Source organism: Suricata suricatta, chromosome 12, assembly GCF_006229205.1.
Source record: "Suricata suricatta isolate VVHF042 chromosome 12, meerkat_22Aug2017_6uvM2_HiC, whole genome shotgun sequence".
NCBI classification, from domain to species: Eukaryota; Metazoa; Chordata; class Mammalia; order Carnivora; family Herpestidae; genus Suricata; species Suricata suricatta.
In genome coordinates this window covers 24,397,716-24,424,222 of record NC_043711.1, presented here as the reverse complement: position 1 = coordinate 24,424,222, position 26,507 = coordinate 24,397,716, and the positions used below count along the sequence as shown (strand labels likewise).

Here is a 26,507-nt window from a genome sequence, read left to right as displayed (position 1 = left end):
CTGTGTGATTCTTATTGGCTCAAAATAAAATATAGGAACGCAACGGTAGTCAGGTAGGAGGCATGAGCTAGTGGTGCTGGAGTTCATGTGCACGTTACACACCTGAGAGCAAAGAAATGGTCTGGACATGTATGTGTGAAAGAGGAAGCTTGCTTGATGGATCGGTTTTGACTAACAGGGATGTTGGTGCATGTCCTCTCCTCCACTTCTGCACTAGTAGATATTCCTGTTATTTCCAGCCCTTTGCTTTTATAAACATCCTGAACATCCATGCGTGTGTTGCTAAGTGCCCAGCACATGCAAGAATTACCCTGGAGTATCTCCCTGATAGAGGAATGCTGGCCAGTAAGGCTTGCACATCTTTGGCTTGACGTGAAGCTGTCAAGTTGTTTGTAGTCCATGACCCTCCCTCCAACCTTATGTGAGTCCCCATTTCCCCAACCCTTAGCGTTGTCAGATTTTTAAATGTTGCCAGTCTGATGGGTATGAAATGGCATCTTGTTTTAACCCCACGCTCACCGTCACCCCTCCCCCAATTCCTCACCTTGGAGCATAAGTTATTAAAGTCTGATTTATAGACAATTTAGAAAGAGTGTTTGCCTCAAAGAAACACAATCATTTCTGTGTGTGACTGTGTGAACACATGGAGGCAAGTTCTGTATTCCGGTTTTCTGGATAAAGAAGGAGTAGAAAATTGGGGACACTCCACTCTTTATTTTTAAAAAAAATTTATGTTTATTTTTGAGAGTGAGAGAGACAGAGCACGAGTAGGAGAGGGGCAGAGAGAGAGGGAGACACAGAATCTGAAGCAGGCTCCAGGCTCTGAGCTGTCAGCACAGAGCTTGATGCTGGTCTTGAACTCACGGACCTCGATATTGTGACCTGAGCCAAAGTCAGCACTTAACCAACTGAGCCACCCAGGTGCCCCTCCACTCTTTATTTTAGATAGAAAACACCCATCAACCCTTCTTGCTCTTATGGTGTTTGCTGTAATTTGGGGCCAGGCGGATCTGCACTGAAAGAAAAGAAGTTGGTTTCTTCTGTGCTGCTGACCTGGGCCGGTGTTTGGGGTAAGGCCCAATATGAGGCATTAAGGTAAGGCCTGAGGCTCCGGGCAAACAAGTGTAGTGGGGGGCGAAGCGCCCTCTCTGAGCCAGCCACATGTCCTCACCTGGCTCAGGCCTCCCTGTGGGCCTGAAGCCATGCCCTGCTTCTCCTGCCTGTACCTATTTGGGTGCTTAGGGTCCTTCTTCCATTCAGAAGGGCCACACGTGCAGCTTAATACTCTGCTGTAGCTGACCTGAAACAATTATTTTTGGACAAGGGGCCCCACATTTTCATTTTGCTCTGAGTTCTGCAAATTATATAGCGAGTCCTGCCTGAAGCATCTCTGTGTCTCTCAGATTAAAAAGGGTGTGGAGAGAGGGGGACAGGGACATGGGTAACACTATTCAACACACTCTGTGCAGGGCCTGACCCCACCGTGAACTCCAGAGCTCTTTTGAGCAAACACTTATTTCCTCATTTCATGCATTTCTTTTTTTACTTCTCTCTCTCTCTCTCTCGCTCTCCATGCACGCACACACACACACACACACACACACTCACTCACTCACTCATGTAAATATACATACTGTCAGTCTTCACCCTTCACAAATTTCTTATTTGCCCACTTGCTAAAATGTATTTGTAGCCCCGAAACCAATACCCAGAGCACGTTTGCAGTCATTCATGGACATGAATAGAGTAACAAAAAATTTGAATGACTGCACATGCAGGTTCTCATCAGAGTCAATCAAGGAAGCACCCTGCCTTCTTGTTCTGCTCTTATACTGTAAACAACTGTCTTTTTCATGGTCTATTTAATACCATGTTTTTCACATTTTTGTGCTACTTGTTGATTTCATTATTTAACACGGCCCCTGAGTGTAGCACAGCAGTGTCGTCGAAACGCTACAGTGTGCCTTACAGGGAAAACACGTGGGTTCAGGAGGCTCCCTGCAGACACAGGTTTTAGTGCTGTTGGCTGTGAGTTCAATGTTAATGAGTCAACAATATATATTAAAGAAGGTGTCTTCAACTAGAAACACACATAAAACAAGATTATGTCTTTTTTTATAAGTCATTTCTTTTTTTTTAATATTTATTCATTTTTGAGAGAGAGCATGAGCAGGGGAGAGGCAGAAAAAGAAGGGACAAAGGATCTGAAGCCGGCGCCACATTGACAGCAGTGTGGGGCTCGAACTCATGAACCATGAGGTCATGACCTGAGCTGAAGTTGGATGCTCAACCAATGGAGCCCTCCAGGTGCCCCAAAACAAGATTATGTCTTGATTGGTTGATGAAAATATTGTGATCAGAGGCTCGCAGAAACTTAGCCCTGCATTCATGAACTCCCTGTTTGAGGAGGCTTTATAGAACATAACTTCTGTGAATAACCAGCATTGACTATTTGTGTATGTCTATTTTTCCTCTCCCATCCTCTCTCTTGCTCACTTTCGTTTTGGCCCTCCCTTTCTTCCTTCTCCTAACTCTTGCATTTTCTGTTCTCTCTCACTGACCATTGGTCATACTGGCATTAGCCTTCGGTCCTCAAAAGATGCCCATGGTGGTGCCTTTGTCCCTTCATTCAGTATGCATTTGTGGGTCACCTTATTTGTTCAGTTCACTAGTCTATGCTGGGATCTGAACACAGACCTTATGTTTTGAAAATATTGTTTACAGATAGGATTGTGATCCATGATTTTGAGGCAAATTGAGTATTTCCTCTGTATTTCTAGAAAATGTTTCTCACTCAGCATTTTCCTTGGTTACATGTTGTCATAGATCCAAACAATGTTAGAAGGAAACTTTAGAGGTCACCTGGTCCAACTCCCTCATTTTTACAGATAATGACACTGAGATCTAGAGAGGGAAAGTGAAATGCCTGAGGCCACGTAGCTAGTTCACTGACCTTAAAAACTGGAAAACATCCAGATAGGGGTGCCTGGGTGGCTCAGTCGGTTAAGTGTCCAGCTTCAGCTCAGATCATGATCTCATGGTTCACAACTTTGAGCCCTGGGTTGGGCTCTGTGCTAACAGCTCAGAGCCTGGAGCCTGCTTCAAATTCTGTCTCTGTCTGTCTGTCTGTCTCTCTCTCTCTGCCTCTTAACCACTCACTCTCTGTCTGTCTCTTTCAAAAATAAATAAACATTAAAAAAAAAAGAACACAATCAGGTAAAAATTATTCCTCCTTTGCTCTGTTTACTACTTATGCATCCCCTAGAGAAGAATAACATCAGGTGTGATCTGGCAGCTTCCAATAATAATTTATAAAACAAATTTCTGCAAATTGTGTACATTGTAATAAAGCCAGAGAAAATAGACAAATACAAGTTTTTAAAAACTAGGTTTATATTTTCTTTCTTTTTTCCTTTTTTTCTCTTTCTTTCTTTCTTTCTTCTTTACAGAATCATTTCATATCTGCTGTGAAGGTGTCTGGATGTTTGCAATATAGAGGGTTTTTAAACTCCTCATTTGGGTGGTTTCCATTATCCAAGTATCTTTTATAATACATCCAAAAGTGGGCACTGCTTGGTCCTGATGCATTGTAGCATAAATTTGAGTGCCAGGACTGACACCATGGAGGGGAGAATTCTCCCACAGAGGAGACCAGGAAACTGATCCTTCAGGCCTCCCTTCCTGCCTGTTCCCCAAACCTTAGCCTCCACTCCCTCCCCTCCCAAAAAGGGGAAGGAAGAAGGTTCAGTAAAGATAATGTGCCCATCCTCAAACAAAGTATGGCTAACTCTTTGGGTCCCAAGCACTCCCATTTCCTGTGGCTAAAGTTAGCCCTATTAGATACGAATTGCATTTTTAATCCATGACTGGGCAGACAGAAGACTACAGATCCTCTCCAGAGGCACAGGGCAAAGGAGTCCCTTGCTGTCATCCTAGCAAGAGGGCATCACAGTATTGCTTTTCTGTACTTGTCATGAGCAAAACACAAGGGATGGTCACTTTGTGAGACTGTTACAAGGGGGATTTTCCATAAACAATGTGTTTGCTAAACCTCACTCATTTGTGGATCACCTTTTACCTTAGCCCTTAATGTTGAAAAATACTTAGTAATTTTCTACAAACAACGCAGTTTTTTTCTCTTATATCTTTAATGGAAAGTTTAGAGGTACCTGGGTGGCTCAGTCAGTTAAATGTCTGACTCTTGATTTCGGCTCAGGTCATGATTTCATGGTCATGGGATTGAGCCCTGCATCCCTCAGGCTGTGTGCTAGGCATGGAGCCTGCGTGAGATTCTCTTTCTCGTCTCTCTCTGCTTCTTCCTGTCTCATGCATGCATACGTGTGCTTCCTCCCCCGCCACCTCAAAAAAAGAAAGTTTATGTTATTGTGATAAAAGAAAACGAGTATGCTTGCCATAAATAGAATGCAATGATTAAGACAAATAAATATGCACAAAATAATGTAACTAAATTCTAGCTAGGTGCTGTTACCTGAGCCTCTGCTCCCAGAAGACAAAGACTGAGGTTGGTAAGCATTCGGTGGGCATTTGAGGTGAGGTAGCCCACACCCAGCCTTTCTCTTTGATGGATTCAGACTGGACAGTGATCTGAAAACATAATGACTAGGTAAAGCAGACTCTCCCAGTGCCCCCACTCTGTCACCTAGAGTCTTCTGTACCCACCTGTGACTTCCTGTATCCTTCTATCTGAGGGGATTTCCAACCACGGGAGTTAACATCCCAAGGATCCCTTCTCCATCAAGGAGAGGCAGGAGTTAGTGGATGGAATACTTGCCCCACCTCAGTGGAAAATTATGAGGTATGTCCTATACAGTCTTTCCGTGGGTCCCCAATGGGTTGAACTCTCGCTGCCCATGGCTGTAACCCTAACTGACTGGCTCCACACCCTTTAAATGGCTTCCTTCCTTTCCCTGTCTCATGTCCCCACTCCCTACAGCTCTTCCTTGGGAATTGCCTCCCGGGTAAAAAGCTTACACCTGAATCTTTATTCCAGGCTCTGCTTTGGGTACAACACAAACTGAGACAGCTGGTAAACTTTCTGCCTAACGTGATCTTCCGAAGCACTGTGGCACCAAACCTGCCCTTATGGAAACACTACCCAGTAGACACCCAGGTGGTAGAAGTCACGTATCACTTTTGCTTCATTGAATTAAAAAATCTATTGAAATTCCTAGTGTTCAACTCTCTCTGGCATTCTCCCTAACGTATTGATGACACTCTGTTCTGATGAGTAACATCGGTCTCCGCTTTTGCTCTCCCTCCCTCAAGATGGTATTATAATTTGCTAACAGACTTGGTGTTCCTGAATTTGCCTGTAAATTTAATTCACTGTGTGGCATTTATCAGTTGTTTTTCAGTGGGAGACATCCAGGGAGTAGCAACGCTGTGGGCCTGTGGCCACTCAAGTAAACACTTACAGATGCATCAATGATAAGCCTGGCTGAAACACAGCAGGCACTGTTGCCAAACTCAGGGAGCCATTTTCTGGCAAGCTTTTACAACATCCTGAGGAGAACCAGGATTTCAAAACTAGGGAGATTGAAAAGGTGCTTCTGCACAATAGAGATTCTGTTTTGGCCTGAGCCAAAAGGCAGACCAAGACGACAGAATTTCTTGTCCTTGAGGTTGGGCCTGTGCCAGGAGGCCCTGTCCCATGAAACCTAGACTGTTCAGAGACTGGTGAAGTCCAGGGTGGCATATACCCCAGGATATATCAGAAGAGTCAGAAGCATCTGTAAGTAACATGGATCAGGACCTCCAAGAGGAAGGCAGGAGTAGGGCCAGCTTCATGGACAGGGCTCTGTGCTCAGAATGGCTCCACTCTGTGGGCAAATAGAGTTACCTAATAAATAGTTGTGTAATATTTGAACGAATAGATGCTTGGCCATCAAACTTGCTTTGGATTTTTAGGGATGGTGGCCTCAGAACCAGAAAGTGGCCTCAGAATGATTAGTAATCACAGAAGAATCCCTATACATTCTTTCTTTCTCAGGACTGGCTACCTAATTGTGGAGTCCAGGGCAGGGCCCTTGTTAAGAAATTTCTAAGAATTTCAAGATGGTGACAAAATAGCATTAAACTCTGCCCTCACAGTGGAAGGTGCTAGAGGTGCTACAGTGGGTGAAACTCGATCTGGTTTCTGCACTCATTGAACTCAGCTCTGAGGGAGGAATCAGACATTAATCAAGGAATCACACAAGTAAATGGCGGCATTTTAATGGGTTAGTACAACAAAGAAGAAACACACGATGCTGACAGGATATAACCTGGAGATTCGATCTGGTTTAGAACCATCTTAGAATACTTCCTTAAAAGGGCTGGCATTTGAGAGATGAGCAGGTCACTGTGAGAAAGGGTGGAGGGGAAAGGACCCCTGGCATGAGGGAGCATGGAGGAAGAGGAACTGAGATTATAGGAAGCGGTAGCTCAGAGCAGAGAGAATGGGGGTGGGGGGAGGGAAGGGGAGCCAGGACCTGACTTTACACAGAGTTTTTGAGGAAATTAACAAGTCTGCAGAAATTCAGGACTTTTTCATGGCTGAATATTGCACAAAGAAGAATAAAATTATTCACCCCCATTTTCTTTTCAAATAAACTGAGGAAAATTACCCTAATACAGATCTCATCCTTATTTTTCTTTTAAAGTTTATTTATCTATTTGGAGGGAGGGAGCGGAGGAAGAGAGAGAGAGAGAAAGAGAGAGAGAGAGAGAGAGAGAGAGAATCCCAAGTAGTCTCTGCACTAACAGCACAGAGCCCAATGTAGGGCTTGAACTCACAAACAGTGAGATCATGACCTGAGCAAAAATCAAGAGGTAGACACTTAACCTACTGAGCCACCCAGATGCCTCAGAGATCTCATGGTTATTGATCTGACATGATGTTTTTCCATGTAAAAAAGCACATGAATGGGCACTGACCAATCAGAATAAGTGTCAGGTATGGAAGCACCACATATCTTGGGTATTGCCCAATCAGACTAGTGTCAGGTATGGAACCCACCATACGTGCATGGGCACTGGCCAGTCAGAACAAGCATCAGGTACTGTGTTGGGAATATGTGAAAGGGAAGAACTTGAATGGTGAGAGGCCTTTAGAAACTCTTCCTTCTCACCCATCCACATCTTTGCTTAGGTTTCTTCTCAAATGTCCTCCAAGGAGCCTCCTTGACCTTTCTCTCTAGTGTCTCTGCCTCTACCTTCTTTCACAGATTTTCATATTACTCTGGTTTACTATCTTTATAACTCTTTGTACACTAAAACTAGCTTATTTGTTTGCTTACTGGTTTATTGTCTCTGTCCCCTACTTGACTCTTTGTCCCCAACTAGACCTTATTGTTTCTGAGGGCAGGGACCTGTATCTCTTTTGTGAAGCACGTATCTAGCTTGCATAGTGCCTCACACATAATATGTGCTCAATAAAATATTTGTTGACTGAATGAACCCATACAGTGAAATTCTTTTATGTGAGTCTCTTGTTCTTGGGTTTCTATTGTCAAAATTCAGGAATACTGTGGGCCTGAGGATCAAAAATGATACTTTTTGGATGGCACTTCTTGGTGTTTAGTTTTCCTGAAGAGAAATTCTACAGCTTTGGGGGCACCTGGGCGGTTCAGTTGGTTGCACATCCGACTCTTGATTTCAGCTCAGGTCATGATCCCAGGGTTGTGGGATCCCAGGGTTGTGCTCTGCACTGAGCATGGAGTCTGCTTAAGATTCTCTTTCTCTCTTTCTGCCTGTCTCACTCCCTTCCAAAATAATGAAAACAAAGAAAACAAATTTAAAAATTCTACGGCTTTATATTTGCCTTTTTGTGGGCAAGTGTGTTCATTTGTTCACGTGTATCAGTCCACAAACATTGGTTGAGCCTCTTCTGTGTGCTGGGTTAGGCCTTAGAAATGTCCAGGGAAGTCCTGGGTGGGAAAGAATTCTGTTCTTGGTAAAACACTGATTTCCTGGGAAATAGATTAAATGCTGGATAAATATTCTTTGATTTTGCAAAATCCAGACCTTGGTTTCAGACTTCAGGATAAAAGTGATTTGAATAGGCTTTGAAGCAGAAATTCAGGATTAGAAAATTTAGCACAGAGTACTTCACTCACTCCCAGCAGCCCATTTGTGGCTCACCACAACTTTTGCTTTTTTACTCAAAACTTGACAGGACATGATGATGCCATGAAGGAGGGGTGCCCTGAATACACCGACATGTCCCTGGCATTTGCTTCCCTCATGTAATTTGGCGTTGTGGTGAGGCCCTCCTCCACTTTCAAAGACAACTGCAGTCAAGACTCCCCTGAAAACTGGAGCTAATGGACTCTAGGTGGACTGGACGTCTATGGCTTCTCCTGAGGCTCCAGTCACCTCCTGACCCAACAGAAGAGCTGTTAAGAGAGGTCATGGGCATAGTCAGATACCTTGTTTGCAGGGAAGGGATAGTACTATCCACAGTTTTTTTTCTTTATAGTTGTTTCTTTCCTACTGAGAAATTTAAGGATAAACGACTTCTTGCAAAAGATTCCATTTTGTTTGGAAGAGAGCTACTCTTGACTAAATAATCCTTAAATTGTATTCTTCTCGGGCCTAAGGAATTTTATCCCAGCTAAAACCCATGCAAATTCTGCTGAAGTGCCTGGAAGGACTCTCCACCATACAGGAACTCTAGCCCTCCGACCCAAGGGTTAGCAGACACTGCAGAGCCGAGCCCAGAGGTCCTGATCCCCGCTGGAGTTGGGCAGTGGGTGGATATCTGATGTCCAGAGAGGAACAAATGGAGATGGGCATATATTTTGCTTGGGGTGGGGAGGAGTGTGTTGGTTACTTGTGAATTCATTTTGTTTTGTTTTTGGCAACTTAATTTTAGTATAATTTCAAACTTAGAGAAAAGTTGCGAGTCTAGAATAAGATACTTCTGAATACCCTTGTTTATTTACAATTGTTATTTACATTTGCTTTATCTCTCTGTCTCTCTCTGTCTCTCTATCTGTGTAGCTCTGTGTGTGTATGTGTGTGTGTGTGTGTAGTACATATTATATATGTAGATAAATAGTGAAGAAAACATATATGTATATATACACACACACACACACACACACATATATAGTAAACATATAACCTATAATGTGAATTTTTTTTCTATTTGAGAATGAATTATAGATCTCATGTCCCTTTGGCCTTGAATACTTCAGTGTAAGAACAAGAGCATCCTCTGACACTGTATAATTATCAAAGGAAAGGCCATTTAATATTGATGGAATATGTTAATTTATTCATTCATTTTTAAAGTTTGCTAACTGTCACAATATTTTATAGCTATTGTTTTTCCTGGTCTGGAATCAAATTAAGAGTCATGCATTGTATTTATTGTCATGTTTTCTTTAGCCTCCTTTAATATGGAACAGTTCCCTGGGATTTCTTGAGATTTCTTGATTTTGAGTTTTAAAGAGTAGAGCCCAGTTATGTTGTATGGTTTCCCTCAATGTGGGTTTATTAAATATTTCTTCATGTGTTTAGATTCAGATTACACATTTAAAAAAATTTTTTTTACATTTATTTACTTTTGAGAGACAGAGAGAGATAGAGTGTGAACAAGGGAGGGGCAGAGAGAGAAAGAGACACAGAATCAGAAGCAGGCTCCAGGCTCTGAGCTATCAGCACGGAGCCCAATGCGGGGCTTGAACCCACGAACCGTGAGATCATTACCTGAGCTGAAGCCGGACATTAACCAACTGAGCCGCCCAGGTGCCCCAGGATATCAGTTTTGATATCAGTATTGGTGACATTAGCTTTGATTACTTAGTTCAGGTGGCATCTTGTAAATTTCTCCATTATAATGTTATGATCTTTCCCTTTTTAAGTAGCAAGTAGATCAAAACTATGGCAGAGTTCTATTCATTATGAAATGTTAACCTACTAGTTTTAGCATCTATTGATGCTAACAGGAAAGATTTCCCTTCTCTGCCATTTAGTCATTCAATTGTTTATGTCAGCATGGGCTCATGGATTCCTATTTTATTCAGTGGATTCTGGTCCATTGCTATCATCATTCATTAGATGCTCACATTGTCTCAAATTTGGCTGGGGAGAGCCGTATATGCTGATGATTCTATTCCTTGTTCTTAGAGCATTTCATTACTTCTTTTTTTTTATATTTTAAAGACTATATATTTTATTTTATTTTTTAAGTATATTTATTTTGAGAGAGAGTGAGCAGGGGAGGGTCAGAGAGAGAGAGAGAGAGAGAGAGAGAGAGAATCCCAAACAGGCTCCACATGTGCAGAGCCCCATGCAGGGCTCGAACCTACAAACCGTGAGATCATGATCTGAGCTGAAATAAAGAGTCAGATGCTTTACAGACTGAGCCACCCAGGTGCCTCTCATTACTTCTTCTTTTTTAAAAAAATGTTTTTAACATTCATTTATTATTGAGAGAGCATGAGCTGGGGAAGGGCAGAGAGGGGGAGGAGACCTTTTTTTTTTTTTTTTTGCTTTTATACTTCTCAGTAGATAGAGGTAGGGAAAAAACACAAATCTGTGTGTGTATAACCCTCAATTTGTTCTGATGCCTCCAATTCCAATCTACCTACATGTATCTATTTTTCAAAAAATGGTTTTAGATGTATCATCTTTCTTTAGTACAGAGATACATAAAGAAGGAAACAGTCACCACCAAACAAAAGGACAGTTGTTCCAGTACCTAGATAATCAATAATGGCATTAATAAAATGATATATACACCTGCTTAGGGTACATAAGTACAAGAAAGCACCAAATAAAAAGTGATAGTCTTCTCCCTACCCTAGACTTGACCTCAGTTTCATGTGCCTCCTTACAGGACAAATGTGATATATATATATCAGGATGTATGTATGTATGTATGTATGTGAGAGTATGTACTTTTTCTTTTTTCTTTTTTTAATGTTTATTTATTTTGAGAGGGTGAGCATGAGTGGGAGAGGAGCAGAGAGAGAGAGAAAGAGAGAGAGAAAGAGAGAGAGAGAGAGAGAGAGAGAGAGAGAGAGAGAGAATCCCAAGCAGGCTCCACACAGTCAGTGCAGAGCCTGATGTGCAGCTTTATCCCATGAACTGTGAGATCATGACTTGAGCTGAGATCAAGAGTTGGACACTTAACTGACTGAGCCACTCAGGCGCATTTGTACTTCTCCTTTAATTTTAAGAACTTGATGTAGCAGGAAACAGGCTGTGCATACTGTTTATTATCATTATTCCTCTATTATTATTTTAGTAACTCAATATATCCTGGAGGTCTTTCCATACTCTGGGTGGCTCTACACTATTCTAAGAGCATTGTATTTCTCATTATATGGATGGACTAGTTTTATTTGCCAGTCTCTTTTGGTGGACATTGTGTTTCCAGTGTCTTGTTATTATAAACAGTGCTACAGTAAACACCCTTCTGCAGAGATGTTGGTGAAAGTATATCCATGGTTTCCCCATGGTTGTTCTATTAGTCATTTTATTGGTACGTATTATCAGAGCATCTCCCAGAAAGTTCACTTATATAAGCTCATCCTTTCGCCTGCAGTATCTAAGGACAGGTTGAATGATGATGACATCTTGCCTCCACACTTCTAAGGCTCCTGATTACAAGTCTCCAGTGGCACCACTGTTCCCACCCAGTCATGGAGACCAAGGATCAAACCAGGCTTCCATTCTGAGACTGTAATTAAATGCCTATTTGTGTTGTTGTTTCTCACCTTAATTTAAAATCTGTAGGTCTAATCTCTCAATGCAGGAACTTCACCTGGTGAATAGATAAAAAAAAAAAGTAACATCGGGGATGCCCTTGTTAGCCATAAGGGCTAACAGTTTGGTCTCTAATTTGTCATCAAGTGATGGCAGCTCCCTGATGGAGTCTTACCAGGACTCTTCTCTGCCAGAGGAGATCTGTGCATGGACCGTGAAGCCAGGAGGAGGAGGAGCTGTGACTCTCTCTGGCTTCTGGATACTTCCCAACCTCTGATCAGAGAGGAAGCAGACTCAGCCCTTTGTGTTCTTGTGCAAGGGAAGATCGATGTGAAGGTCACTTGATTTTAAATTTCTTCCCAGACTTATCTTTAAAATCTCATGTAAATTGACATTCCGTTCTTGTTGAAACATACAAATAATGGCTGGCAGGGCTTCCTGCAAAGTCAAGTTGATGGACTGTGTTTATTCTGTGGCTTCACCTGCCTCCTAGTACACTTCCAGTGTTAGAGGCACAGGGCTATCGTCAGTTATCTTCAGCCCAGTCCCACAGACCCGGATACAAGTGCAGGTGGTTTACTTGGGATGTAATCCCCAGAAGCACTGCTGAGGGAACAGGGAGGAGGCAGGGAAGGGAAGGAAGCTGATAAGGAAGTAATCGTGAACAGGTTAGCTCTGTGGACAAGTGGGGTTCAGTCCTGTTGGGGACTGCTGGGACACTACATAGGACAGTAGTTCTCAAACTTTACTGCACACCAGAATCCCCTGGGGAGCTTTTGAAACTCTTGATGTTCAGAATCCCTGGATAGGAGGAGCCAAGCATGAGAGTAAACTCCCTTGGTGGTTCTAGTGGACAGTCTAAATTGAGACCACACCCCAGAGTTGTCCCCACAAACTGTAGGAAGCTGGGCTATTTGCCTACCAACTCCAGTACATCGCAGGTTGAGGGCTGCTCCTGATGGCATTAACCCCCCAGCATTTCTGGCCTGTAGAAAGCCCAATTATGTAAGGGAATAGTGATTGCCTAGGAATGTGGGCCGGCAGGACTGGCCACACAGCCAGATCTGATATAAAATTTTGGTTGTATGCACTTACAGAGCTCCCTCAGTGAGCCATTTAAACTCTGTGATCTCAGTTTCCTCAGGTGTAGTCATTTTTGTGTGTGTCTACAGCTGTAAAGACTGGATGTCACATATGGAAAGTACCCAGCATTCATGGGTTATTTTTTTAATTTTTAATGTTTTTATTTATTTTTGAGAGAAGAGAAAGACAGAGCATGAGTGGGGGAGGAGTAGAGAGAAGGGAGACACAGAATCTGAAGCAGGCTCCAGGCTCTGAGCTGTCAGCAGAGTCCAACGTGGGGCCTGACCTCACAAACCACAAGATCAGGACCTGAGCCGAAGTCAGACCCTTAACCGACTGAGCCACCCAGGTGTCCTGCAGTAGATTCTCAATAGACAGTTGTCATTATAAAGCCAGCAAAGGAAAGGAGGGAAGAAAGGAAAAGCAGCCAGAATATGCCATAAAAAAAACCCCTAAACTTTAGCAATTCAAGTTGTGAGTTCTAATCTGATAGATGTACCTGATGGTTCTGCCAGAGAACCTTTCCTCTATTTAAAGGACTGTTCTGATGAGTTGTCAGGATTTACAAAGCATCTCAGCAGGTGCAGCCAATGTTCACCTCTGCTTTGTGTGACAAGGTGCTTCCAGGAGTAGATGGTCCAGAGACCAGTGAACCAAGGGAAACCTTGCTCTCCCTACGGTGAAATGCCTGCCTGTTAGCATTTAGAGACCTACTTAAGAATGCGTGGGGTGCTGTGGCTGATAAGGCATTACCAGCACCAGGGTCTTTCTAGATAGGGATAGACAGGAACACAAATGAGTAAAGATCCGAGAACTCTCCTTGTAAAATCCCGTTCCCAGTGTTAGTGTGGACCATAAGCATATTTGTTTTGTTTTGTTTTTTTTATGTTTTATTTATTTTTGATACAGAGAGAGACAGAGCATAAGAGGGGGAGGGGCAGAGAGAGAAGGAGACACAGAACCGGAAGCAGGCTCCAGGCTCTGAGCTAGCTGTCAGCACAGAGCCTGATGCGGGACTCGAACCCACAAATGTGAGATCTGACCTGAGCCGAAGTCGGAGGCTTAACCGACTGAGCCACCCAGGCGCCCAACCATAAGCATATTTGACTCTGAACTGTGCAGTTGGACTATCTAAGCTGATTGGTTACATGAAGTAATTATCTAGAAATTAAGCAATTTTTTAGACATTTCCTAAACTATACAAATAACTTTTTTGTTGATAAGGGCTTCAAATTGCTCCATATGTGAAGAATTTTAACAAATGGAAGTTCATTATGCTGTTAAAAATAAATGAACGAACACATAAAAGAGGGCCAGAGCAGCATCAGTGATTGTAATGTGTTATGAATGAAAGACTGTAATTAGTCCAATTCAGTGCACCTGAAAGCCAGTAAAGTATATATATAATAATTATAGTAATTATTAGAAGGCCAAGAAAACAGTGCTCTGGTTAATTTAATTTTGTGCTTTCTGTCACATCCTATTGTTGAGAATCTTTGTGAATACCAACCCCTTCTCTCACCTTAAATTGATGCCCATAATGAAGTTTTTCTCGGATAATCTCTCTGGAAAATAACTCCCAGGTCTCTGCCCTGGGTAGAAAGTGTTTTCTGTCTTCCTTTTTGCTTCTCTGGTGTTGAGTGTTTTTGTAGGGAAAAGTGGTCTGGGTTTGAGGAATGGCAGTGGCTTTGACTGCCGTTGGTTAGCAGGGCTGGTGGTGGCACTGACATGCTGGCTGGCTCTCCCCTCCTCCCATTTGTCTGGTTGGACATGGTTTCCTTCCCACAAGAGAGAAGGACCTTTCCATGGCCAGGACGATTTCATCTCCGCTTCCAAACAACCTAAGGGCCAGGTGTTCCATGGCCAAAATCAATAACCAGGGCTTTTCTTAGTTTCCCAAAATCAAGTTAATGGGTAGACTTTTATACATCTTAGGTATTTTCTCTATGGTTTGTTTCCTCTGGCACCTGCTCTCACTTGCTGTTACTGCTACAGTTGCTTCTGCTGCTATTTAGCGAATACTTGAGTAGCTACCTGTACCAGGTATTGTGCTAAGCCCTTTACCCACATTGATCTAATTAAGTCTCACAATAACTTTTGTATTCCCATTGTATAGATGAGAAAACTGAGGTTTGAAAGGTGAAATGATGTGCTTAAGATTCTACAACAAATAAAAGTCGTAACTCGGGTGTGAAGCCACCAAGTCTGGCTTCAGTGCCAACTTAACATCTTCAAACTATGGTTAATGGCATCTGAACATAAAATTACATTTCATGTTAGTTATGGCTTATTCACTAATAGCTCAGAGAGCACCAGGCTTTCCAGGTTTGCTACCCCATGAACACACTGAAGAGTCTAGAAAACAGGATCAGATTCCTGGATGTTGCAGAAGGATGTTTTAAAAATAGAGAGGAAGAACTGACAACAGTGTATTAAAAATGGAGGAGGGGGGTCCCTCTCTCTTGCTCATGCCTGCAGCTTTAGAAAGGAACAAAACAGAATGTGGATCCGTTCCCTGCTCAAACGTGAGTTTAGCCAGTCAAGCTCCAGCTAAGGGCAAGTACAAGAACACAAAATCCTTTTGCTAATCTCTCCCCAAAGAAGGCGCAGATGAAAGGGAGGCATTAAAGCCTCTGAAACCACCAAAGCTGTTTGCCAGCAAAGAGATAAATCAGAAAGGTTTGAGATCTGGTTTGAATTTAATAATTACAAACGACCAACCGGGGGCCATTTGCTGTCAGGTTGGGAGCTGCACTCCCTCCATCAGTGCGTTTTTGCTGCTCTGCTCACTTGGTTATTAAATAGAAAAGCCCTGTGATTAAATAACAGGGCTGTTCCAACACTAATCAATTCAATCTCAGCCATTTAAAATGAAGTCAGGCCTTGCATTTGCCCTGTCTCTGTGAGAGGAATAAGGACAACACACTGGAAACGTGACTGAAAGTATCTGGAGAGGGTCTGTTTAGACCCTGTGTGATGTGAGTAGTTTGAGGACAGTCAGGTGGCGTCCCAGCCAGGTCCTCCCCACCACATCGTGTGGGATCCCCATCTCTGGTACACACCTTGCCACCTTCATAATGTCAAATAACAACAGAACAGCAGTGACAATAGTGGTAATAGTTATTGCGGAGAAAGCCACAGTAGCAAATTGCTATTTGCCTGGTCCTGTTCTAAATATTTTATTTCCTTTAATCTTTGAAATAACCCCAAGATGGAGAAATTAAAGCTTACGGCAGTGGAGGATCTTATAGACACAGATCCTCACATCTAGAAGCCACTCTGGCCCATTATAGGTCCTCAGTGAATAATCGTTGAGTGAATGAAGGGATAAAGAAGTAAGTTATCACACCAAATAGCAAGTAGTGGAGCCGGATTTTGAACTCAGGTCTGTCTCATTTAAGCTTTTAACTTCCTTCAGGTATGTAGGAAAATACCTAGCTGTGTTTTTATTTAAACATAAATAAGTGTTTAAATATATTTTATATTTTTAATATATTAATTTAAATAAAGTATATATTTTTAAAATTTTTAATGTTTTTTAAAAAATGTTTAATGTCTTTATTTTATTTTGAGAGAGAGAGGCAAAGAGCGAGTGGAGGAGGGGCAGAGAGAGAGGGAGACACAGAATCTCAGGCAGGCTCCAAGCTCTGAGCTGTCAGCATAGAGCATGATGTGGGGCTCAAATCCACAGACTGTGAGATCATGACCTGAGCTGAAGTTGGATGCTTAACTGATTGAGCCACCCAGGCGCCCCTTTAATGTTTATTTCTGAGAGAGAGAGATAGACTGCAAGTGGGGGAGGGGGCAGAGAGGGAGAGAGTCACAGAACCTGAAGGAGACTCCAGGCTCTGAGCTGGCAGTACAGAGCCTGACACGGGGCTGAAATTCATGAACCATGACATCATGACTTGAGTGGAAGTTGGATGCTTAACTGACTGAACCACCCAGGCGCCCTCCCCCCATTGTTTTTAAACAATGTAAAAAGAAATAGCATTGTATTACAGAAAGATCAGCAGTTTGGGAATCAGGCTAGCCTAGAGAGAAATCCCCCTCTAGAATTTACTAATCTTGTGCCCTTGAGTGAGCTTGAGTGTCTCTCACTGTAAAATGAACATAGCAATTCTTATTTGAACTGGGTTAAAGAGGAGCTTAAATGGAACAGTCCTTTAAACTTCCAGCACAGTGCTTGGCTCATTGCAGGTGCCCACTTCAGCTTTCACTTCCCTCCACTAGTGTATTAAAAAGTGCTTGGTGATTCTCCTTGGATTCTAAGACTCAAAACCTCAAAGGATCCCAAGATTTGAGTCTAGAGAGAATGGAAGCTGAGCCCAATAAGGATAAGACATTCAGACCTGGCCCAGTTCTTCTGAACATTGATCAGCTAAGGATAGGGTCAGTGCTCTCCACAGAGAGCCTTACCCGGGACACCAGAAAAACTAGTTGTTTATGGACCATTTACTAATGAGATTTAGTAGTCTACCTTGTTCTATTAGAAGGTAGCCATGCCTAAAGGAGGGAGCCATTGAGTGGCCTGGAGAACAATGCTGCTTCGTGAAAGTGGGTTGGAAGGAGCACAAGTGAAGGCTTACGGTCGAGATAGCAGGATGGTGTTACTAGTAGTGAGTCTCAGACGGAGGTCACTCAGGTCCATCCAAACATACCCCTGTCTCCATCAGACCTTACATCTGAATATATGAAGGGCTTTGCTCTGTTGCAAATTAACAAAAGGGCCTCATGTTTGTTTGTTTGTTTGTTTGTTTGTTTTGATTCAAGAAGCATGAGAGGGTTTTTCCAGCACCCAAACACCTCTAGAAAGTATCTTATCAAATATGTAACCTGCAGGTCTAAGGAATCAGATAGTATATTCAGGCCCTTTGTTCTCCTAAATTCCCCTCTGTAATTGCCTTTTCTGCCTGCCCTGAATAGGCACCTAGGTGTTCAGACAAAGGGGTCAGGCACCCATTAAGTTCACTTATGATTTGATTCAGCTGGCTCTTCCCCTTCAGTTGAGGTGTTTTCACACTTTGATTCCTAGCTCCTAAAGAATGAGTCCCCATGCCATTGCTGAGGGCAGTGCCTAGATAGATGCCCTGGTTATGGGAGTCCCTCACCCTTTAACAGATCTGATATTTCTTCTCATAGGAGGAGTGGAAGTCACCAAGGTCCCACTTAGACCAATGTTTGAACAGTCATGATTTAACATCTCTATGTATTTTAAGAAAAATAAATACCCCATTGGTAAGGAAAAGAAACTCTTATTTGGAAAGCAAGAGTTGTAGCTTGAACTTGCAGGTTTTGTGTCTCCAAGGAAATCAGAGGTTGAAGAATGTCAGCTTTCAGTGATCTTTGCTTTTGAGGTTTTGATTTAATTTTGGCAGCCAGGTGGTTAGCGGAAGGGAAGGGCGTCACCTCAAAAACACTGGTCTCTATTCATTCTTTCTTTTAGTCACTCATTCAGAAATTATTCATTGACCTACTGCACAGGGCACTGGGGCTTAAAGTTTTGTGCCCAAATCAGCGCAGACTACAGCACCCAGGGCACTCTGTTTTCATGGTTGAAACGGAAGTGGACTGTGCATTCACTTCAGTAAATTTAACAAGAATAACAGGGTGGGTCTATGGCTCCTCCAATTGGCTGAGAACGTGTGAGGCCAGGTGTGTAAATGCAGACAGTTTACTCAGTGTCTCCTGCCTAGGAACCTCCCCTCTGCCACAGGTAAGCCGTCCATGGTTTCTGATGCACAGGGAAAGTAAAATGGTGACTTGACTCATGCCTAGGCTACCTGAGGGCAGGCAGTGAAAGCTTCTAAAACTAGAAAGGATCACAAAATAATATCTAGGTGTACTGTCTTCAAGGCCAGTTCTTTAGTAAAGGTGTTTCTTCCCCAATTCCTCATGCTCAACACTTTCTTACACCATCTCTCTATGATGTGCCCTTCCAGACTCTGGGACAGGACAGTGCCGTGAGTAAACACATAGCCTGGAGCCTGATGAATCTGCCCCTTGCTAATTATAGAACTTTGGGCAAATCCATGCCCCTCTCTGAGCCTTTGTCTCCTCCTCTGTAAAATGGAGATAATACTTGTTCCTGCCTACCTCGTAGGGTGGTCGTGAGAATCAAATCAGATCATGCGTATGAAGATTTAGTTCTGTGATGGACAGGTGGTGAATAGTAAATAGGCCAAAGCTAGCTACTGTCATTATCAGTCATTCTGGTGAAGTTCAAAATGAGTGCAGTGTCCTGCCACACCCTCTCCTTTCTGAGATGCACATTTGTCTGTGTCTCTAGGATTTAAATTTCCCATGAACTGTGCTTCAGATCATTGGCATGAGCTCAGCTATCCAATAGTTTAGAAATTCCTGGGTGGAATTTAGAAGCTCCTGGGTGGGGTGTGCAACACATGGATGGGGCAGAGTCACCTGCACACCCTTCATCACCTGGGCCGATGGTGGTCTGGTGGCATGGGTGCCCATTTGGTCCCCTCCACTCCCTCCCACAGTGCCCCTCTTGGAATTGGGTAAATTGGTGAAGATAACAAGCTTCTCAAAGGGAGCAGGACCAAGGGCATCAACAAAACAACCAAATACTGTCGTGGGGTGTGTGGGCCATGTATCAGGTACTGTACCAGGTTCTGGAATGTGACCTAGACAGACAAAGTCCTGCCTTCATGGGCTTATGGCTCATGGGAAGGTCAACCAAAACAAAATATTAAATTAAATTATCGTTCTAAACTGTGTCTCCCTTTCTAGAGTGTGTCAGCACTTCATCTGACTCATTCACAACAGAGATCACAATCTGTAATTATTTTGTTTTCTTTTTACTCCCAATTAGTGAGCAAGGAGCTTGTCTACTCATTCACTGCTGTATCCCCAGACCCATAGCAGGGCTCTGCTCATCAGAAGTGCTCAGGAAACATAAAGCAAGTGAACAAATGGCTAAACGACACTTGTGAAGTTTTTGCTTCAGGCCCAGAACTTAAACATCAGGCTCCTTCTTGGTTGCTAGCAGTGGTCAGTCAACACCCTCTGTAAGAGAAATTGAAAAGAAAATCCATTTTGATAACCCATTCGGCCTTCATTTTGTATATGTGTGGGTTTCTTAAGGAGAGCATTCTATCCCCAATTAACTGGCCATGGCTTAAGTAAAAAGGCTTCTAGAGGATGTTTATCTTCTGGATTTGACACTTGAGGGCATTGAAAGTGTGTGGGGTTAGGAGTGCTCTGGAGACTGGATTCTAGCGCTAGGTAAGGTCTGGGAGAGCTATGCCTATGAGGGGAAAAAAAACTCTTGGGGCGCCTGGGTAGCTCAGTTGGGTAAGCATCTGACTCTTGATTTTGGCTCAGATCATGATCCCACAGGTTGTGGGTTTAATCCCCCAATCAGGCTCTGCACTGATAGCATGGAGCCTGCTTGGGATTCTCTCTTTCCCTCTTTCTCTCTCTGTCCAGCCCCCACTCACGTGCATATTCTCTCTTTCTTTCTCAAAAATAAATAAATAAATGTTAAAAAATTCTTATTATCCCCTCTCTGTCACCGGCGTGGTCTTCTTGGGGTAACAAGCTACCATTCAAGTGTTGCATTGACAAAATTCTTGAGCTCTAGGAATGGAATTGTACCATCATGAAATTCTGTAACCTAACAATATTGGGCAGCAGCATATGTCCGTGTGGCTTACAGTTTGGGTGACACGTGACAGGAGCTGCTATTTATTGTGCACCTACTATGCGTCAGGCCTCATTCCAGCCGCCATATGCAAATCATCTATGATCCTCACAGCACCCCTACCTGGTAGGCATTATTCACTTTATAGATAACATCCCAGAGCCTCTGCCCCTCATGGCATTTCCCAAGCTCCCAGATATATAACACTGTGGCCTCTCAAGGCAAGAGAAGCCAGACTCAGGAAGGGCCCAGACTATCCTGGGCAGCTGCTGTCCCCTCTCTTACACCCCAGCACCCTCTCTTACAGATTGATTGCAGCGTTGTCCCGTTTGCTGTGCTGTGTACTGCTTCTCAATACAGCCCTCCAGGCAGACCCTACCAGACATTTCCAATAGCAAATGAGTTGTAACATATTTGCCAAGCATGCTTTCAGTGATGTGTGTGAAGGGCTTTGCCCCAGAAATTAGAATCCTGGATTCAGAGTGTTATACTCTAGCCATGTTACTTTGAACAAAGTGTTTATCTCCCCTAACTTCAGTTTATTTACCCTAGAATGGAAATTATCCTTTGACGTACTTGCCTTAAAAACCCACCTTGTAAATATTAAGCAGTGAATTGGCTTCACTGACAGTACAGGGCTACTTTTAATTGTAACTAGATGATGAACCTGTAAGAGTTAGGTCCTATACAAACATGAAGCATCTTCAGAATAGCAAGTGGCTTTCCATATTTTCTCAAGGCTCCCCTCAAAGCCCCTGAGTAGAGTATTTGAGTTCCTAAAAATCACCTGGTGAGTTTGTTAATGCAGATCGTTGAGCACCATCCCAGATGGCTGATTTTGTATCCTGGTTCCGGGCGTTCACCTCTAAATCATTCCACTGGTTAGATGGAATAATACATAAGGTCTAGAACTCCGGTACTCTGGATAGAGCCATGTGCACCTGTGGGGTTCTAAATATCTAGGTGTCTGGCTATGAAACAAGAGGCCCTAGTCCCCTCCCAATATCTTGACCTATGCAAACACCTCCTTCTATGAGAAGACCTCTCCAACCCCCACCGAGGCCAAACTAATTACTCCTCACTGTGCTTGTAAAGTCTTCTAAGCCATGTTTTGAGCACCCACTGTGTACCGGGCACTCTGCTAAGCTCTAAAATGCATTGCCATATTTACTCCTCTCCCTTTGAGAATAGAAGCTCGATATCATCATTCCCACCTTAAGAGTTGAGAAGGGGTAACTCAGAAAAGTGAAGTGACCTTCCTAGGATGTTTGGATTTTATTGCATTATAGTTCATTCCTTCAGGGTCTGTCCCTTCTACAAGAACGTGAGTTCCTTAACTCATATTCTTTGCTGCTGCTGGTCTTTGGAGTCCCAGAAGAAAAAGTAGGGCCAGGCTCATAGTAGATGCTCAACAAATCTTCCTGGAATTGAAGTGAAGAAATAATAGGACAATTGTAATAAGACACACAAGGATGGCTCTAGTTGCTTTCTACTCTGTCTTTCCTGCTGGGTATGATAGAGGAGGAAAAGGTGGGTTTCTTTAGGAATTGAAGACTAAGATGTCTCTGGATTCCATGGGAACTTCATGCCAGTGATTCTGGTCCTTTGGTAGGTTTCTGCCAAGTACAATCAGGAGACTTAAAAAATCACACAATAGGGACTCAGGTGATACTTGCCTGGTTGGTCGAGCTGGGATGCAGAAGAAAGGTGAATGTATCCCTGATGAGCTCTATTATGGTTTGTAGATGGAGTTTCTTTTATTATAAAGAAGAAAATATATTTTCTACATTTAACATGGCAGATGGTCATAAGTTGATTTCAAATACAGTTTTCTTCAGTTCCAGTGATGATTTTTCTTGGTGTTGATGACTATAAAATAGGAAGGTTGGAGATGATGTCTAAGATTGGTTCCAGCATTCTGGTTCTATGATTATATCAGGACCCTGGATGAAATGTAGAACAAATTTAAATTACCCAAGTACAAAACACCTCTAGAAATGAAATGTCTTTAAGTGAATTAGATTTCCTTTCCGGCCTAGTGTCTTCTTCCAAGTTAGTCAGAATCTGGACTTTGTATCTAAATTTCTAAGCCTTAATATATAAAGACATTTAGGGAAAAAGGAAATACAAAAAAAAAAAGAACCAAACCAACAAACAAAAACAAATCGTAGCAATAATGTAAACCAATTACCTTAGCATTTGAAGCTTCTCCGTGATTTCTTAGGCTTTCTTAGAATTGCTCATTTACAAAGGTTGGTTAAGGATTTGGAGAAACATGGTTAAAGATTTTGGCAAGGATTGCGTGTGCCCTTTGATTGATTGCTTTTTGTTTTTCTTTCCTTAATCAAAGCCATAATCCCTGCTTGCATTTGAACTTTGTTTATCATTTGGTTTTGCAGCGAAAACGCAAGCAGAGCACCCAAGATGAGGATGCCATCAGCCTGTGCAGTCTCGACATAAGCGTAAGTACAGGCAGCAGCTTCCTGTTGTCTCTGCCGTCAGAACACGTCTCAGCCCTGAATCTATCTGTCAGCATACTGTGTGCTTTCTGTGGGCTTCCAGGATCTGACAATGGAAGTTGTGACCTGGGGGAATTTCTTTTTAACACATTTCACTGGACTGGAGAAAGCTGGGTGGCCGACGTAAGCTTCCAAGCCAAGCTGTTTATTGCTCATATTTTTGTTTTGTTTCGTTTTCTCACAAAATGAAATATGAGATTAGTGTATCTGAGTAGAGTCTAGATAAATGCCACTGGGCTGTTTTAGAGGCTGGTTCCAGAAGATGGTCAGATGTTTGTCTCCCCTTCAGGGAAGTTAGTGAGTCAGGCAGCTGGTGCCCAAAGGCTGGGAGAAGTCTCTAGCAACTGGCAGAGTGACTTTGGATTTAACAGATCTTCGTTTGAGTTCAGGTTCTACACTTATCAATCATGTGACATCTTTCCTTGCCTCTGTATTCTCATCTGGAAAATAGGGATGAAAATACATCACCTAACAGGATAGTTGTGAGGGTGTAATAAAACAACAAAAGTGAGAATACCAAACACGTTGCCTGGTACATAGTAGGCACCCACCAAATATGAGTCTTGTATTTTTCTTTAAAAGCAGAAGTTTGCAAAAGATGTTTAATGACATGGTAGTCGAGTGCTGGTGATGACAGAGGCAAAGAACTTTCTTGAATTTTTCTGGCTGTGTCCTCGGTGCTTAATTTCAACAGCTTTGTCTCTCCAGTGACACAATTGGGAAGACAACCTGGGCCTCTGAAGCTCTCATTATTGGAGGGCTGGGGGGTGGATGTTCAGGCCTTCCTGGGCTCCCTGGATGCATCCATCATCCATACTTCCTTGGAGTGTGGTCGTTGTGCATGGTGGATCCATCCAAGTCTTGGCCCCAGTCTCTGCTCTGCAGAAACCACAGAAGCCATTGTTGTGAGATGAGAAGGCTTCCGTGCAAAAATCAAGAATTGGGTCAAGGTTCTGGCACTAGCAGTACAACCTTGGGCAAGTTGCTTCTCCTCTCTGGGCCTCAGTTTCCTCATTTGTTAAAAAAAAAAAAAAGAGGTTTGAGATCAAGTCCTCTGAAACCATTGTCAATATTTGATACTTTGTTGAACATGGATTATTGGGTTCTCATCTGACAACATTTAGTTGCCAGTATCAACAATGCTCTTCCGGTTATTTTTAAATATTTTTATTTATTTATTTTCAGAGAGACAGAGAGAGGGCACAAGCAGGGGAGGGGCAGAGAGAGAATCCCAAGCAAGCTCTGCGCTGACAGTGCACAGCCTGACTTGGGGCTTAGTCTCACAAACGGTGAGATCATGACCTGAGCTGAAATCCAGAGTCCATTGCTTAACTGACTGAGCCATCCAGGCACCCATAATTATTGCAGAGTTTTCTGTGATGCAGATAGCCCTGATGGAATGATCCTGAGCTGGTGTCTAATTAATGTACTTGGACATCTTTATTTCACCATATGGTGTTTGTTCCTGTCTTTAGACCATCAAACTGATGAAGTTGGGCCAGTTTACTGGGATACCATGGTAACAGAACAGAAAGATGATGTTCTTCTGGGTGTTACTTTACTCACTGAATGTTTCATTATTAACGGGTGAAGTCAGTGAAACTATTAGCAGCAACAAGGTTTTTGTTGTTTGAATGTTTTTAATTTTGTGGGAATTATTAGAATCATTGACTTTCAGAACTGAAAGAGCTCTTAGCCATCATCTAGTTCTGTCTTCTCATTTTGAAAATGAACAGAAGCCCCAGGAGATGTAGTGATTTACCTAAGACTTTAGTTGTTTCTACAGCCATATCTCATCATACATATTTCTTCAACTACATTATACTACATATATTTTTCAGGAAAACGTATCTCTAGAAGTTTTTTAAATAAAAAAGCCCACTAAACCCTCTTATCTGAAAGGATTATTTGCAATTACGAGTTGCGATTTGTTTTTTGTGTTGATTGGCATCAATGACCTTGACTTCTCATGAAGATCACTTAAGTCTCATATAATGAATGATCCAACCTCTTTCCTCTTGGTGCAGCTACAAAAGATATTTCTCTCTCTCTCTTTTAAACATCTCATAATATGTTTTGTCACAATAGAGAGACTTTTATAGAAATCTACCTTTATGCTTCGGGATTCAGCTGTGGCCAAATTCCTTTCTAATTTGCTTGGCATTTTTCCTGAATCTTGGCAGATAGATTCTAGAACCTGGCAAGAGTTTCCTACAGATATTATCACATAGTATTGAAAGACCTTGGAAATCTCCCTGACTCTTAGAAGCTGTTAAAAGACATGAAAACTGGTGTGTTCTAGGTTTACTGACAATCCCAGTCATACGGAAATGATAGGATGTGTGACAGATCCAGACGAGGCCTTGGAAGAATTGGTACTGATTTTCCATGCCTTCTACCTAACAGCCACTCAGCAGAGATATGTTGAATTAAGTAAGTGGAAGGTGTAGCCACGCACAAGAAGGTGTTTTGCCATAAAAGGCAATAATGACTAAATAAGTAGATGAGTCCAAAAAGTTAATTGGTCTGATAAACAAAGGCCTTTGCAGGTCACTCAAAGATGCTTTAAAATGGCAATAGCCAGTAGTCACAGTCTCTTAACTAACCAGCAGCATTACTGAAGAGTTGCTTGAGCCTGTTTCTATGTGTAGTGGAAAGTATCTAAAAAGAAGGTGGGTTCTGATGGATGACTCATACAAGAGGATGTGAGGGTTTGGGAAGATAATATTAGTAACTCTCAATTTTGATTCCATTTAATGAGTGGAAAGATAGTCATCAAATGTGTACTTTCAACAAGAAGTTACTAGATGAGGGGATGGAGTCCTTTGGGGGTCATGGTCAAGTTTCCATTGGGTCGTGGCCCAGTGCTGCATATACATTGAGCTCTTGGTATGTACTTATTATTGCTTGACTGGTTTTTAAAAGCAAAAAAACAGTGAGCCCTCCTAATGTGTATGTACACATTTTTTATACACCCCTTTTAAAGAACTATATCTGTGGCATAGAGTAGGCAGATATTAACATAGATTAAATCTTCCTCCTTTGATTAAAAAGTATGTATAGAGCCCCTCAGGGTGTCTGAGGGATGATAACCCCAAACATACCCACTGACATCTTGCTTTAGTTTAATGCCTCACATGAAGATTCTATAGGTGCCTGGAAAGGAATTTTCCTCCTAACCTCCTATTGAACTTGGACCTAGAGCCCAAATAGGAGTGTGTAAGCTAAGAAAAAATCTTAATTTTTCAAACAAGGATCTTCCATTGTTTGGAGGATCATGGATTCTTTTGGGAATTTGGACTCCAGAAATTTTACAAGATTGATGTGTGATTTCATGGGCCCAGTGGAGCTCAGCCGAGACCCCATTTAAGAGTTCCTCTTAGCACATGTACCCCAATGTTCATAGCAGCAATGTCAACAATAGCCAAAACATGGAAGGAGCCTAAATGTCCATCACCTGACGAATGGATCAAGAAGATGTGGTATATATTCACGATGGAGTACTACATGGCAATGAGAGGGAA

General features: G+C 42.5%; 1 protein-coding gene across 2 annotated transcripts in view; it reads left to right on the top strand.

The window, feature by feature from the left end:
- ARHGEF3 (Rho guanine nucleotide exchange factor 3) overlaps positions 1-26,507 on the top strand; it is a 280,046-nt gene that overhangs the window by 116,449 nt on the left and 137,090 nt on the right. For both annotated transcript variants that reach the window (XM_029917716.1, XM_029917719.1), the window contains one exon: positions 22,864-22,926. In XM_029917716.1, the coding sequence (XP_029773576.1) occupies positions 22,864-22,926 (63 nt within the window). The remainder of the gene's footprint in view (positions 1-22,863; positions 22,927-26,507) is intronic.